Source organism: Petaurus breviceps, unplaced genomic scaffold (genome assembly GCF_028583685.1).
Source record: "Petaurus breviceps papuanus isolate PSGF00001 unplaced genomic scaffold, PetGlider_PUasm1.0 118, whole genome shotgun sequence".
NCBI classification, from domain to species: Eukaryota; Metazoa; Chordata; class Mammalia; order Diprotodontia; family Petauridae; genus Petaurus; species Petaurus breviceps.
In genome coordinates this window covers 21805303-21820658 of record NW_027185616.1, presented here as the reverse complement: position 1 = coordinate 21820658, position 15356 = coordinate 21805303, and the positions used below count along the sequence as shown (strand labels likewise).

Below are 15356 nucleotides of genomic sequence, written 5' to 3'. Positions count from 1 at the left end.
AGGAAGGAAGGAAGGAAGGAAGGAAGGAAGGAAGGAAGGAAGGAAGGAAGGAAGGAAGGAAGGAAGGAAGGAAGGAAAGAAGGAAGACCAGGTCAGCAAAAATAATCAACGTATCAACCAGGTTTGGTACCATTCCCCACCTCTGCAAAGAAGGGGGGTGTGGTGTATTTTCTCATTTCTCCTTAAGGACTAAGCATGGTCTATACAATTATAATTACAAAGTGCTGAGTTTGGGTACTTTTGTCGTTCTTTGTATATACATTGTAGTTATGGTATACATATATTGTTTTCCTGGTTTTGTTTACTTCACTTTGTACTGTTTATGTCTTCCCAATGCTCCTCCAAATGTTTCATATTTATCATTTTTGTGGCATAGTATTCCTCTATCTATTATCATTACTATAAGAAGTAATTTTTTTTATTATTGGTACTTCTTTGTCTTTTTGACCTCTTTGTTATATATGCATAACAGTGGGATCTCTGGGTCAAAGGTCTAGGAATATTTTACTTGCTTTCTTATTATAATGCTAAATCTCATTCAAGAAGAGTTGAATGACTGCCACTGAACAGCTCTACCAACAGGGTATATGTGTCTGTCTTTCCATATCCTCAGGACTTGGTTAATGTGAGTAACTGTGAATCAAGATAGTAGGGCAAAAGTAAAGAAACCCAGTCTTTATTCACAAGTCGGGTTTAAAAGTTTTTAGTGGGAGAGTTTTAAACTATTTAACAATGGTATGAAGTTACCCTCAAAAGCATGTATAATAACAGATAATCGAATTAAGACCACCCTAAGTTTGTCTGAAAACTGACAAAGATGACCCCCCCCCCCGCATTGTCTGAGGAGCTATAGAAAGATTTGTTGCTGTTTACTTGTTTTTCAGTCATGTTTAAGTCTTCATGACCCCATTTGGAATTTTCTTGGCAAAGATCCTGGAGTGGTTTGCCATTTCCTTCTCTAGCTCATTTTTCAGATGAGAAAACTGCGGCAAAGAAGGTGAAGTGACTTGCTCAGCTAGTAACCATCTGAGACCAGATTTGAATGTTCCTGACTACAGTCCAGTGCTATACTGCACCACTGAGCTACCCTAGCTGTAGGAATATACATACATACTATTAGTGAAGCTGTAGATAGGTCCATTCATTTCTGGAAAATAATTTAGAATTATGTGAAAAAAGTAACTAAACTATTCATACTCTTTGACCCAGAGATCCCATCACTGGCGATATGCCCCAAAGAGATAAAAGCAAACAAAGAAAAAAATAGAAAACAAAAAGTAAAAAGTCCTACATATACCTAAACAGTGCATCATTTTGGGGGACAACAAAGAGATGGAAATAAAATGAGTGCCCATTGACAGGTGAATGGTAGAACGAATTGTGATATATAAATGTGATCAAATATTATTTGCAGCATAAAATGACAAATAGGGGCAGCTAGGTGGAGCAGTGAATAGAGCACCGGCCCTGGAGTCAGGAGGACCTGAGTTCAAATCCGACCTCAGACACGTAACACTTACTGACCTTGGGCAAGTCACTTAGCCCCAATTGCCCTACCTTCCCCCCTCCAAAAAACAAAAATAATAAAAATAATAAAATGGCAAATATGTGAAACTCAGAAAATCCAAGAACTGTACAAATGATACAGGATGACTGAAGCAGGACAGTACACACAATAACTATACTAAATTAAATGAAGGATCAGTAAAAGACAATCAAATCTTGAGTAAATTTTAAGAAAATTAATGCTATCAGAGACCTTTCGATCAAACATTCCCCCAGCCCCTCAGTAGAGAAACAAAGGACTACAAGAGCAGAATACTGCTCAGAAATTGTCAGATGGGGTGGGTAGGTGGTGCAGTGAGTAAGAGCGCTGGCCCAGAGTCGGGAGGACCGGGGATCGGTTCCAGCCTCAGATACTTAGTACCCACACAAAAAAACTGGTCATGTAACCTTGGGCAAGTTACTTAACCCCAATTGCTTAAAAAAAAAAAAGAAATTGTCAGATGACGTCGACTGTGATGTCGAACAAGAAGGAAAAACCAAAAAGACCAGCAAGAGATGCAGATTTGGGATTCCCTCGGTCTGAGCCTCAGTTTACTTCGTTTACCTGATGCTGCCTTTCACAGCTGTATTCAACCAGTGCTCTTAGCCAGGTAATGCTGTGCTCGCCTCTTCTCCTCCACAAGAGGGACTCTTCTCTATAACCCTCCTTTTTCAAGTAAACATTTAAGACTCCGGTTCCCGCTCCATACATGTGATAGAAAAACATGAGGCAGTGCTTCCCAATGACTCCTCTTAGAGATGATGACACCAGTTGTGCCTTTTGCCCATAAACCATATTAGATGCCTCGATGTACATGTAGTAACCTAAAGAGAGATGCAAAGTCAAATACAGTCACCATAAATGAAACTATGTCCCAGCCTACGGTATTGAAAATGGATAGCACATACATGCAAAATGACATCTCAGAACCCCCTTATCTCAAGGAAAAAAGACCTACAGAGGAACCCTATTCTCATTATGCCTTAAGCTCAATTTCTTGTAATCCAGTTTAATTTGCAGGAGGGTAATTAGTACACCAAGTTAGCCCCCATGCAAATGGTAACTAAAACATTAGCTTTGTCCCTCTGATAAAATGAAATGCTCTTTCTATTGCATCACACTCATGTTGGATCATTTGTTTCTTCTCAACATCAGAAGGACATTATTTTTCAGAAACAACTCCAAGAATTGAATGTCCTAACAGACTTTTCATTTACCCTTCCCTCAAGAAGGGCATTTCCTCTAAGGAGCTTGTCATTTGGAGGTTCCATCCATCATGCAGTGAGGGGTGGGGGGCAGGACAAGCTAGGTTTGAAAAAGCATAGAAATTTGGTTTGAAGTCACAATTTGCCATTTATCAACCTTGCAAGTTTGGACGAATTATTTTACTCCTCTGGGTTTCAGTTTCCTCAGCTATATAAATGGATGTGGATTCAAATCTTACCTCTCCCAATTACCACCTGTGTAATCGGAAGCAAATTATTTGACCTTTCTAGGTCCCTAGTACTTAATGCTTGTGATCAGTGATTGAGATATGTGAGAAAACTGTCAGGCTATGAGGATACCTGCCTTAGTCAGGGTGCCTAGAGGAAGAAGACTGCAATGAAGAGAGCCTTGAGGAATCATCCACCCAACCCCCAGAGCACTCTAGTTCCATAGTCTAGCCCCAGATGTAGTCATAGGTCATAGCACGACATCCTAAATGGACAGGAATGATAATAATGATAGCTAGCATTTATGGAGTGCTTTATGTATATTATCTCATTTGATTCTTTTTTTTTAACCCTGGGAGATCAGTGTTATTGTTATCCCTATTTTACAGATGAGGAATTTGGAGTTTAGAGAGGTCCCACAGTGCAATACGTATCTGAGGCAGGATTGGAACTCCAGGTCCAGTATCTAGTCATTACGCTATCCAACTGCTTAAGTGCTGATGGGTAAAGACTACTGCTGCTTCCACTGAGAACAAGCGTTGCCTGACAATATATGGCATTTTAAAACCTTAGGAGGGACCATGTCAGGGGACAAGGATTAATTAGAGAGAAGTCCCCAGATTCCTTTTGGAATAATAGAGTGCCCCTAGAAACCAATCCTTGGGCTTTCTCAGTCATGGAGCCTAGAACCTTCCTTATTAGTTACACTGGCCCTGATATCTAGCCAAGCTTCAACCAACCATATTCATTGATCTTACCTTGGGTCCTATTCATGATGAACCCTCATGCCTATCTTAGGTCCCATGCCTTTATCTTTAGGTCTACACCAAGAATACTGCCTTTTCCAGTTCTCTGTCTGACCATGCCCTTTTACCTAAGTTCTGCTCCTCCATCTCAGTCCCAGTCTACTTATTCATGCTTTTGCTAAGTTTCCACATATCTCATTCTGCTTTGCTTAAAAGAGGGAATAAAAGAATTGAAAATAGTCCAACCTTATTGTCATTAATATTTTACACATAACTATTTGTGTCAGCTGTTCTAAATCACTTATGAAATAATTCCTGGTTATCAGATTCTGAATGAAAATACACATACTTTGATTGAACAAATGGTATCTATGCACTTATGAGTCCCAAAATTTATCCTATTTTTTGTTCTTTCAGCTATGAGTCTTGGGTATCAGATTGAAGATATAGTGTAATGTTAGAGTTTTCAGTTTGTAATGGATACAGTGGAATCCAAAATAATTCTCTTAAGTTCTGCTGACATTTATGAATAAGTGAATTTTGGAATTGTAGGGTCAGTAAATGCAGGGAAATATAAGTGTATAGGTAACCTTTGCAGGGAACTGATACTATTCTTAAATTAATCATTTTCCTTAGATTTCTTCTGAGAAATATAAAATATTTTTTCTACTCTGAACACATCTGGATTTTCCATAAGGCAGCACCAAAATAGATCAGAATTTTACCAAAAAAATTTTTAAGGAAAATGATGGACCTGTCCAGAATATATTCCATGTGGTACAGTGGAAAACAGTGCTGAAAAGTGACTGGCACATAGTAGGTGCTTAAAAATATTGATTGACTAGAGTTATGGAACTGGGGGGGGGCAAATCCCCACTTACTTCTGTGTTACTTTGGTCAAATTAAAATCTCTGAACTTCATTTACCAGATCTGTAAAATTAGGGGGTTGGACTAGATGACTTTGTATATTCTAAATCTAGAATATCTATTATCAATGTGGGTAGGATGTGGACATTATTCCTGGTCCCTACAATATTGCTAATGGCAACCCATCTATTCTTATTTATCTTATGTGACTTTTGTTCATTTGTGCTCCTAAATTTACCACGGGATCCACTCAATGTGCTGGGACCATTTCTTGATTTCTATTGCTATCACAGGGTTAACAACGAAGCCTATGGGCCATTTGCTGCTTTTCCTTCCTTGCCTGTCTTCTTTTTCACTTATATATTTCTTAGGTGACATCTGGCAGCAGAGAGGACACAATCTGGAATCAGAAGACCAGGTTCAAATCCCACATCAGTTATTTACTAGATGTAGAGCCCAGAGCAAGTGACTTAAGCCCTCTTTACCTTGAATAAGTTGGCCTCTAGAGTTTCTTCCATCTCTAAATCTATAATCCTATCATCCTTTACTCTTGATACACAGTCCAAATTTAGTGTCTTCTGAGGATAAATGTGCTTTTCATCTTTACATGCCTAGAAATATAGTATTTCTATAGTATCTCTCCATTTAGCAGTCACCTAGATTTTGGAAAGCAGACAAAAGCTTTATGTGTTTAAAATCTCTGCCACATTAAAGCAGCAATGCCATTTCTGTCTCAGCAAACAAAAATTGTGGACCTGGGCCAAGAAATCTAATTGCTGTGAATCACAGTGGAGCTAATATGATCCAGCACACACAGGTTTGTAGGATGGATTATTAACTGGACAAAACAAATTATTTTTCCTTTGAGGGTCATTGTTTAATACTCAAGTCTGGGGCTGTAACAGGTCTATTTGGGATAAGGAAATTATTCCAGGGTCCTTTGTGTAGCAACTGTAAGGCATGTTAAAACACAAACCATACTAGGAATTCTGAACTGGGTGGCAGCTGTTCCTGTGGCCTTACAGCTTCCTGCTGCCTGAACTGGGGACACAGCCTTAGTGCCTAATGTGACTTTGTTCCCTGTGAGCAATAAAGAGCTATGCACAGTCACTGTGGCGATACGGAGAGTTCTTTAGAATCAATGAAACTTTAGGCTCACTGTTCATGCATCATAGGAGGAATAGCTGTAGGATAATCCTCAGAAAATACTCTTAACTCTGTTTTAAAATGCTCATTGATTCCCATTAGCTGAATATCTTCCCAATGATGTTTCTGTGATTAAGCAGCATTTGTCATGAGATGACACTAGGGTAGTTCATGGGGAGTCCTAGAAAAGCTTAGAGGTGATAAGAGAAAATGGCAGATTTCTAATGTGGGAGCTCAAAATATATTCATGTTATTTCTTTTTTTTTTGTCTTTATTAATAAATTTGTTCGTTTACTTTGAGTTTACAAGATTCAGTTCCCCAGTTCTTTGAGTTTCAAATTTTACCCTCCTCCCTCCCCTTCCCCTCTCCACCCTCTCCCCGGCCCAATGGCGGCATACAATCAGGTATGGGATCTGCAGATACTTTCATATTAGACATTAGTCAGGTTATAAAGAAGGATTGTATCGGATGGAATGAAAAATGGGAAAGAGGAAACCAAACCAAACAAGAAAAAGAAAGAGAATAGGTAATTTGCTTCAATCTACATTCAAACTCTGTCTTTCTGGTTCTTTCTCTGAATGTAGACATCTCTCTCCATCGTGAGTCTTTTGGAGTTTACTTATAACCCTGCATTTCTGAGAAGAGTCTGGTCTATCAAAGTTGGTTGTCACATATACGTTGTATCTGTGATTGTGTAAAAATTTTCCTGGTTCTGCTCTTCTCACTCAGCATCAGTTCATACAAGCCTCTCCAGGTAGATATGAAGTCCATCTGGTCTTCGTTTCTTATGGCGCAATAGTATTCCATTACATTCATATACCATAACTTGTTTAGCCATTCCCCAATTGATGGCCATCCCCTTAATTTCCAATTCTTTGCCACCACAAAAAGAGCTGCTATAAATATTTTTGTACATATGGGTCTTCCTCCCACTTCTATGATCTCTTTGGGATACAACCTAGAAGTGGTATTGCTGGGTCAAAGGATATTAAATTACTTATAGCCCTTTGTGCATAGTTCCAGATTGCTCTCCAGAATGGTTGGATCAGTTCACAACTCCACCAGTATTAATGTTATTTCAATTAGTATAAGGACTAAATTTAGAATCTTACAGAATTGCCCAAAGCTCAGAGAGGACTAGTCATGGTCAGTTTGGTGTCTGAACCATGGTCACACAGGTGGTCTCAGAGGCAGGATTTGAACCGAGATCTTCCTGACCATAGGTCCAGAATTTCTATCTTTTATGCCATGTTGTCTCTCCTTATAATTAGAGAATAGTGTTAGGATTATACATATAGGATTAAATGGTTTTTAAAAAAATTTTTGATCATGTGTGAGAGAGAAGACCTTGCCTGTCACAACAGTAGGTTGAGGGCAAGTGAGGATCAAAATAGTTAGGATGAACTTCTCTTCTGTGACATTATAAAATAACAAATAATGTAAGATGAGGCAGAATGATTCTTTGGAAGGAGCACAAAACAGCATCATAAGACATGTACTTAAGTCCTGTCTTTGCCATGTATCACCTGTGTGCCTTCAGAAAAGTCACTTAGGGGAGTCATTCTGGCCCTCAGTTTTATCATATGAAAATAAGGAGGTTGTACTAGATGACCCCTAAGATTCTAATATCTGTAAACGGTCAAGCCTTGTTAAAAAAAAAAAAACAAAACAAAACAACAATTACCTTCCCAAACTCTGAAATTGGTCACTATTGAAATTCAACTGAAAGATTAATTTTTTTAAAGAATAAAACTCTTTGCCCACAATCCTTAATTTTAAATGAATAATTTTAATCTTATTAATATTTAATGTAAAAACTTAATTTAAATTAATAATTTAAAATAGATTTTAATTTATTAATTAAATAAAATTTTCTTTATTAACACTCTAATATATTAGCAACAACTCTATTACAATAATTTTCTGATTATAAATATACAAAGATAAATGGGTAAAGCATTCACACATTTACTATGTGTCAGATGCTATACCAAACGCTGCCCACGTAAATTCAAGCAAGCAAGTCAATTCCTCTCCTCAAGGTACTTATACTCTAAAGGAAGAAAGCAACACATAAAGGGTTGGTGAGGGAAGTAGATAGGGGCATGAGTGCCCTTGAGGACATGGTGTCAAGATGGCCTGGTACAGGACAAGATGATCACCAATCAGAACTCAGTTTCTAATGGGCAGAGTCCAGGTTTCTTGCAGGAGAGAGATGATGATGGTCGAATTGTGGAAAGCATGGTGTAGAGATAGGAACTGACAGTTATTGAGAATTAAAAACACCTCTGACTTGGTGTGCTATTATGTTGGAGGATAATTGAACTGTTTAAGATCATGAGAATTTCTTAGTCACTGGAAGCACTACTAAATAAAGCTGTGGTTATCTCCCCCTAGAAACTATTTAGGAAAAGTTGTACAGCCACCTTCCTGGGATGGAGTGAGGGTAGCTCTATCCAGAAGCAAGGGAAACAACGATGATTTTTCAAGGTTCATTCATCAGTAAATCACCAGGGCTAAAAGATGCAACAATTTCAATTCAGCAATATTTAAGATACTTTCTAAGACAAATGACATTTCTTTTGCCATGAAGCATCCCCATAAACACCAAGGGCGCCACAACAAATAATGGATGATAACAGAGCATTCTGAAAATATGGCACCATGTACATGCTAATAGGACAGCAATGAGTAATAAAATCTCAGGAACTGAGCTGAGAATGTTCTTCATTGCCTCATCAAACAAGGAACATCTGGACTGGAAACTTCCTAATTCTGCCAGGGAGTGGCTAATAAAGTGGACTGGAACAAGATAGGGAAGAGGAAATTTTGCTGAATCTGCTCACCTTGATATAAATTTCAACTGATCTGTAATAATGTAATTAGATATGAGGGAAGGCATTTGCCGTAAAAAGAGATATCAAGAAGTAGGTTGTTGATTGTGATAAATTTAGTGGTGGTGATGGGAGTGTTGCTTCTTGGTGCTTTAGTACCAATCATTCACTGTATTCCCTTGGGCTCCATTTAAATCATTTATCATAGACCCAAGCCTCACTTTCCGCTATTATGCATATGTCACATAAAAGAAAGAACTCTAGGAAAGTGGTTCTGAATGAAGCACATTTGGTAGAACAGTATCAGTTACAAATCTGATTTACATAGTCTTTCTCCCATAGATGAGGCAGGACCTACACTCACCACATGGATAGCAAAGTAAGAAACTGACACATTGTATTATGAATGGCAGACATATATGTAGTACTTAACATTTGTAAAGTATGTTGTCTATAAAATCTAATTTAATCTTCACAACATACAAGGTAAACAATAGTACATATTTTACAGATGATGAAGTGTGACAGAAAAGTGGCCTCAGAATCAAGATCTGGGCTTAAGTATGTGTGAGCTCGAGTGCATACACACACATGATATACATATACACATATCATTGCTGTTGTTCAATCATTCGGTTATGTCCAATTCTTTGTAACTCCATGAACCACAGCACTCCATCATTGTCCAAGGGGTTTTCTGGGCAAGGATATTTAAATGGTTTGCCATTTCCTTCTCCAGTAGATTAAGGTAAACAGAGATTAAGTGACTTGCCCAGGGTCAAATAGTTAGTAAGTGCCTGAGATCACATTTGAACTCAGGTCTTCCTGATTCCAGGTCTGGTGCTGTATCTACTGCCTCTCTTTGCTGCCTACACACACACACACAAAGACACACACATAATGTATATGTATAAATGTACATATATGTATGTATACATATATCTCTCTCAAGGTTTCATTCATTTTGCACTCAGAGTCTTTCACTTCTATCTGCATGTGCAAAGCATGTTTCGTCATTGGTCTTTTGGAGTCATGGTTGGTCTTTACATTGATGAGAGTGCTTAAGTCTTTCAAATATGTATGCGTGCATGCGATACATGGATATCGGTCACTTGTGTTCTACCCATTCCTTCCAGGAGCATTCATGTGCCACACTCAAGGGATGATAACCATATGAAGGAAGCAGGGAGGAGCAGTGTTTATCTGTTGCATTTATAGAGCATTGTTATAAATAGTGCTTCTAACAATGGTCCTAACCCAAGGAAAGACAGTAAATTGCATTCAGGACCTTGGGAAGTCACTCCCCCTCTCTGATACTCTATTCTTTCATTTGTGCAATGGGAATAATCAGATTTACACTGATAAGCTCTCAGGGTTGTAGTGAAGAAAGAACATTGCAGACAAAACACTGCTCTATTATTCATTTATTTATGGTGGCAAAGAATTGAATAGTCCATTTTCAAGAGGTTAATGTTCAGGCACTTAAGAGGTTAACCTTTTGCTGTTTGCAAAACTGAGCTGTCCTTGAATGAATTGGATTTAATTGAGGCAGAGTTGCATAAAGTTGTCAGCCTCACTCTCTTTTTCTGAATCATAGAAGTCTAATGGCAGGGCAAAAGTCAAGATGACTGGTGATGACCTGGGATGCTGTAGATGACCTTGCTTTCTTTGATGCCTGACCAAGATCTAAGCACTGCATAGTGCCTGCGTCAGCCACCTTCATGGCTTTTGGAACAAATTGTTCTCATTCACCTATTCTGCCAGGGAAAGTCTTCACATGCTTGGGGTAGACATCTCCCTAACTCACCAATGAGTTTGAGCCCTGTCAGTGCACATCTGGTAAGATGGTTTACTGGGTGTGGTTAGAGTGCATGCTACAGCTTCTTGAAGCCACAAGTGAGGGTTGGGTGAATGAGGGGGACACCAAAGGTGGGTGACCAGCCCTGAAAATGGCTTGGCAAGCCCTCACACCAGAGGTCCTAGCCCTCTCTGAACACCCCATATACCCCATGATACATGTCAGGATTCTGAAAAGTAGGTGGAAACAATCTGGCACAGGGGAGGTAGGAAAACATTCCAGGTAGAAACAATAATAAAAATAAGAACTTAGAGTTGGGAACAGAAGAATGATATGTAAACTGGTAAACATTTTGCTTGGCAGGTTCAGAGAATATGATCTTAGGTGCACCAAGACACGAGGACAATTATATAAGTTGGGCACACCTGAAGGAGAGTACTGGACTCCAAATGAGGAGTTTCTGGAGTTATTGTAGCCTCATGAGAAGTGCAGTACAGGAATTACATGGATTTTACTCATAGGGAAACTGTGGCTCAAAGAGACGAATTGATTAGCTCAAGTTCACAGCTGCAGAGCCCAGATTTTCTGATATCAAATATCTTGCTTTTTCTACTAGACCATGGTTTTTTTCAAGCACAGATAGATAAATATGATCTGTACCTAGTATTTAATTGCACATACACACAAAGATATATGTATATAAACTCTGTGCAAACATAATTCATTGGGGGTGGCCAGGTAGCATAGTGAGTAGTGTCGGGGTGACCTGGGGATCGAATCCGGGCTCAGATACTTACCACCACCTCCAGAAATAACTGGCCATGTAACCTTGAGCAAGTTACTTAACCCCAATTGCTTAGGGGTGGCCAGGTGGCTCAGCAAGTAAGAGCACTGGCTCCAGTGTCGGGATGAGCTGGGGATCGAATTCGGGCTCAGATACTTAGCACCACACCCAGAAATAACTGGCTGTGTAACCTTGAGCAAGTTACTTAACCTCGATTGCTTTAAAAAAAAATAATTCATTGGAAATACTTGAGGTTGATACTGGACTTTATGTATTGGTAGACACTTTGATTTATCTTCATTGGAAGTCAAATAAATTTTGGGGTTTAGCAAAAGTACCAATATCTTTTCAGCAGCTTCTCTGCATTTGGCCTATAGAATTCTCTTCTTTGGGCACACCATTATCTGATCATCTCCCCTCATGTTTCAGCTTTCAAACTTCTACATTTCTTCTAAACCCAGAATTTCTTAATTTTTGTATGCATCTTCTCAATTTGTTGTCATTCTTCAGTCTTTTCAGTCACATCTGACCCCATTTGGGATTCTCTTGGCAAAGATCCTGGAGTGGCTTGTCAATTTCCTTTTCCAGCTCAGTTTCCTCATTTCACAGATAAGGAAACTGAGGCAAATGACTTGCCCAGGGTCACACAGCTAGTAAGTGTCTGAGATTTGAACTCAGGAAGATGAATTTTCCTGACTCTAGGACAGTCTTCTCTCTACTGCACCACCTAGCTGCCCTTCGGAGGATGAAGTGGATGATAAATTTTGGAAATGTTTGCCTTGAATCAGTTTTAGGCTTTTAGGGACCATTCCATAAAATCATTCATAGGCCCCAAGAAATACTGGATTAGAGAAAAGGCACTTGAAACAGATTTGAGAGTTATATGGATAATGACTGAATTCATAGGAATAGAACCCAAGAGAATATATGCAGGAGAAAAGCCGCAGACCTAGGGCTTACTTTGTTAGCAACCACAGTTGGCGGAAAGGATTTAGCGAAGGAGAAAGAAAAGAAATTGTCAGAATAGAGTCCAAAGAACCCAACTTGATAAGCAGGTGTTTAACAAGGTCGAAGGAAGAATTGGATTTTGTCAAGAGGTCATCGATAAGTTGAGTAAGAACTATTTCAGTAGAAAGTGAAGACAACAAGTATTTATTAATCACCATTAATAATTAATCATCATTAATAATTAATCGCATTAATACGCCAGGTACTGTACAAATGTTGTCAGATTTGATCTACACAACAACCTTGTGAGACAGGTGCTGTTGTTGTCCTTATGTTATAGTTGAGGGAACGGAACTAGGCAGATTTTAAGTAACTTGACCAGGATCACTCAGCTAGTAAGTGTCAGAGGTCAAATCTGACATCGTCTTTTTTTTTTTTTTTTTACTTTTGGAGGGCAGTTGGGGTTAAGTAACTTGCCCAAGGTTACACGGCTAGTTTTTTTGTGTGGGTGTTAAGTGAGTGAGGCTGGAACCAAACTCAGGTCCACCTGAGTCCGGGCCGGTGCTTTGCTCACTGCGCCACCTAGCTGTCCCCCTCTCTAGTCTTTCTTAATCCAGACCCAAAGTTCTATCTACTGCTCTACCTCACTGCCCATAGAAAAATGAATATGGAAGCCACAATGCAAAGGATTGAGGAGGAAGCCATTGGTGACAAAGGAAAACAAAATCAAATGTATTGAGAACATTTTATCTGTTTGATTAAATTTTGCAGGTCCAGGTGAGCACTTGAAAACAAGAGATTCAAATGCCATGCTTTTCTAAAAATTTATCATAAATGTAATATAAACTCTATTCATTTATTTTACAGCTTCACTCTACATTCAAAACTTCTACTGGGGCATGGGGATGTGGTCTGGGTTGATTTAGTTCAGTAGAAAACACATAGATGCTTCCTTTTGTTTTTCTCTGATGACACATAGGTAAGGACAGTACTTTCCTTTAATACCCATTCAAAATCAACAGAATTGAAATTCTTAAGGACATAAAAATGAAAACCAACTGAGCATTGTCAATGAAGTTTCAAAGTTAAAAATAGATTGTAATATAGAATTAGGCACCTAGATTTTATGGGGTTCGGTTATACCAAGGCCCACTGATAAGGAAAGAAGAAAAGGATATATTTATTTGTATTTATTCTCCTCATACAAATCCTGTCTCATATAGGGCTTTGTTATCTCCCCCATTAGAAGGTAAGCTTCTTGCAAGGAGGGATAGTTTTTTTCAATTTATTTAGAACACTAACTCCATTGCGGGTGACAAATACTTGCCAGTAGGTTGAACTCAGACTTAATAATATGTGTGTGCTTTTAATGTGATAAATTAACATGCTACCTACCAGGTACTCATTAGAGTATATCCTACTGTATAGGGGACCAGGCAGAGGACAGGAGACTTGGCTGTAAGCCCAGTCCTGACTCTAAAACTGAATAATTCTTCTTGGACCTTCCACTTAATCTGTATTTAAGTTTTCCATTTGGGAAAATGGAATTATTGCCAAATGCCCTTCAGTATCTGCAAGGGACAAATAAAGTGAAATTTAATAGGGAGAATTGTTGGGTCCTGCTCCCAAGTGAAAAAAAAAAAGTCAAATGTACAAGCACAGGATGAGGCAGATATGATTAGAGGGCAGCTCATGTGAAAGAAACTTAGAGGTTCTGGTTGACTGCAAGTCAACATGAGTCAAAGATGAGATGTAGCTGCCAAAAAAAAAAAAAAACTAAAGCAACCCTAGGTTATATTGACAGACATAGAGTGTATAGAACAAGGGAGGAGACCACATTGGTGCATAGCGTTCTTTTCTGGGTACTGCATTTTAGGAGGAAACTTAAAAAAGTGAAAAATGTGTAGAGGAAAGGATCAAGATGGTGAGGGGACTTGAGGATTGGTTGAAGGAAATGGAGATGTTTACCCTGGCAACAGGAGGTCAAGTTAGCAAAAGGAATGGGGAAAGTGAAACTCAACTGGAGGTATGCACTGAATAGGCATAAGAACCATGCCAGCTCTACCTCTAACCTGGGTTAGAGGGAGGGAGTATCTAGGTGGAATCATTGTTGGAGAACAGTGCCTGTGTACAGACATCAGACCAATTAATCTTTGTTGCCATTTCTCAAGAGGGGAGTGGATAAAGGTACAAGTAAGGGTAGAAAAAGCCATGCTATGGTTTGGTCACCGTGGCTTAGTGCTCTGTTTTGCTGTGTGTGGAAAGTTTCACAGATTCATAGATTTTAGAGTTGAAACCCAGGTCATCTAGCTTGACCCTCATACTTTACAGATGAAGAAAACAAAGTTTCAGAGAAGTTGTGACTTGCCTGAGGTCACACAAGTTGTAAATGGTAGAACCTGGATTTTAACACAGGTCCTGATTCCAAATCCAGCATGTTTTCTACTACTCCACATAAGAGCTCTTATAGTACATGCATGGGTGTCTGTACCACTCTGGGGCTTGGACACAGATACATCAAGCTGGGATATAAGTGATGATGATACGTATCAGAGATTCAAACTAGTCTTGCATATCTGATCCTCAGTGATTAAGCTCTCAATCCTTAAAGGAGGGTTATCCAGCAGTGAGCGTGAGGATGAGATAATCAGGGAAGACTTTTTTTTTCCCTCCAGACTTAAGATTTTGTCAGTATAGGGAACTTTCAGCATGGAAACTATTCAAGTCAATGAAGATTAGCAATTAACCTCCAATTTATAGTTTTAGAAAAAAGGTTTTTAACCTTTTCTGTGCCCTGGACCCCTCTTGCAGTCTGATAAATGGACCTCTTCTTGGAATAATTGTTTTAAATGCACAAAATAAAATGCATAGGATTGCAAAGGAAGCTATTTATACTGAAATATAGTCATCAAAAATATTTTTAAAAAACAAGTTCCAGGATGAAAGGCTAAGAATCCTTACTGTAGACAGTTGCCTAGGGACACTGAGAGGTTAAGTGATGTGTTTATGGTCCCATAATTAGTATGAAACAGAGAAAGAACTTGAACCCAGGTCTTTCTGGTTTCAAGGTTGGCTCTCTATCCACTCTGGATGAGAGCTATTTTTAAAGGGTTGAAAAGCTATAACATGGAAGAGCGATTAGAATGGGGGAAATAAGTGTGAATGAATGGAATGTAAATGGAGGGCAATGATTCAATATAGGGAAGTCCAACTGATGACTGAGAGCTGCTTATGGATGGAATTGGGGACACC

The 15356-nt window shown here is 38.9% G+C and overlaps 2 protein-coding genes across 3 annotated transcripts in view; both read right to left on the bottom strand.

Moving 5' to 3' along the window:
- SMC5 (structural maintenance of chromosomes 5) overlaps positions 1-15356 on the bottom strand; it is a 396836-nt gene that overhangs the window by 125560 nt on the left and 255920 nt on the right. The window lies entirely within an intron of this gene.
- Positions 1-15356, bottom strand: part of MAMDC2 (MAM domain containing 2) — a 232009-nt gene that overhangs the window by 5415 nt on the left and 211238 nt on the right. The window contains exon 12 of one of the 2 annotated variants that reach the window (XM_069087015.1): positions 2111-2370. The exons of the other annotated variant lie outside the window; for it this stretch is intronic. Within the exon in view, the coding sequence (XP_068943116.1) occupies positions 2111-2370 (260 nt within the window). The remainder of the gene's footprint in view (positions 1-2110; positions 2371-15356) is intronic. 2 annotated transcript variants of the gene reach the window in all.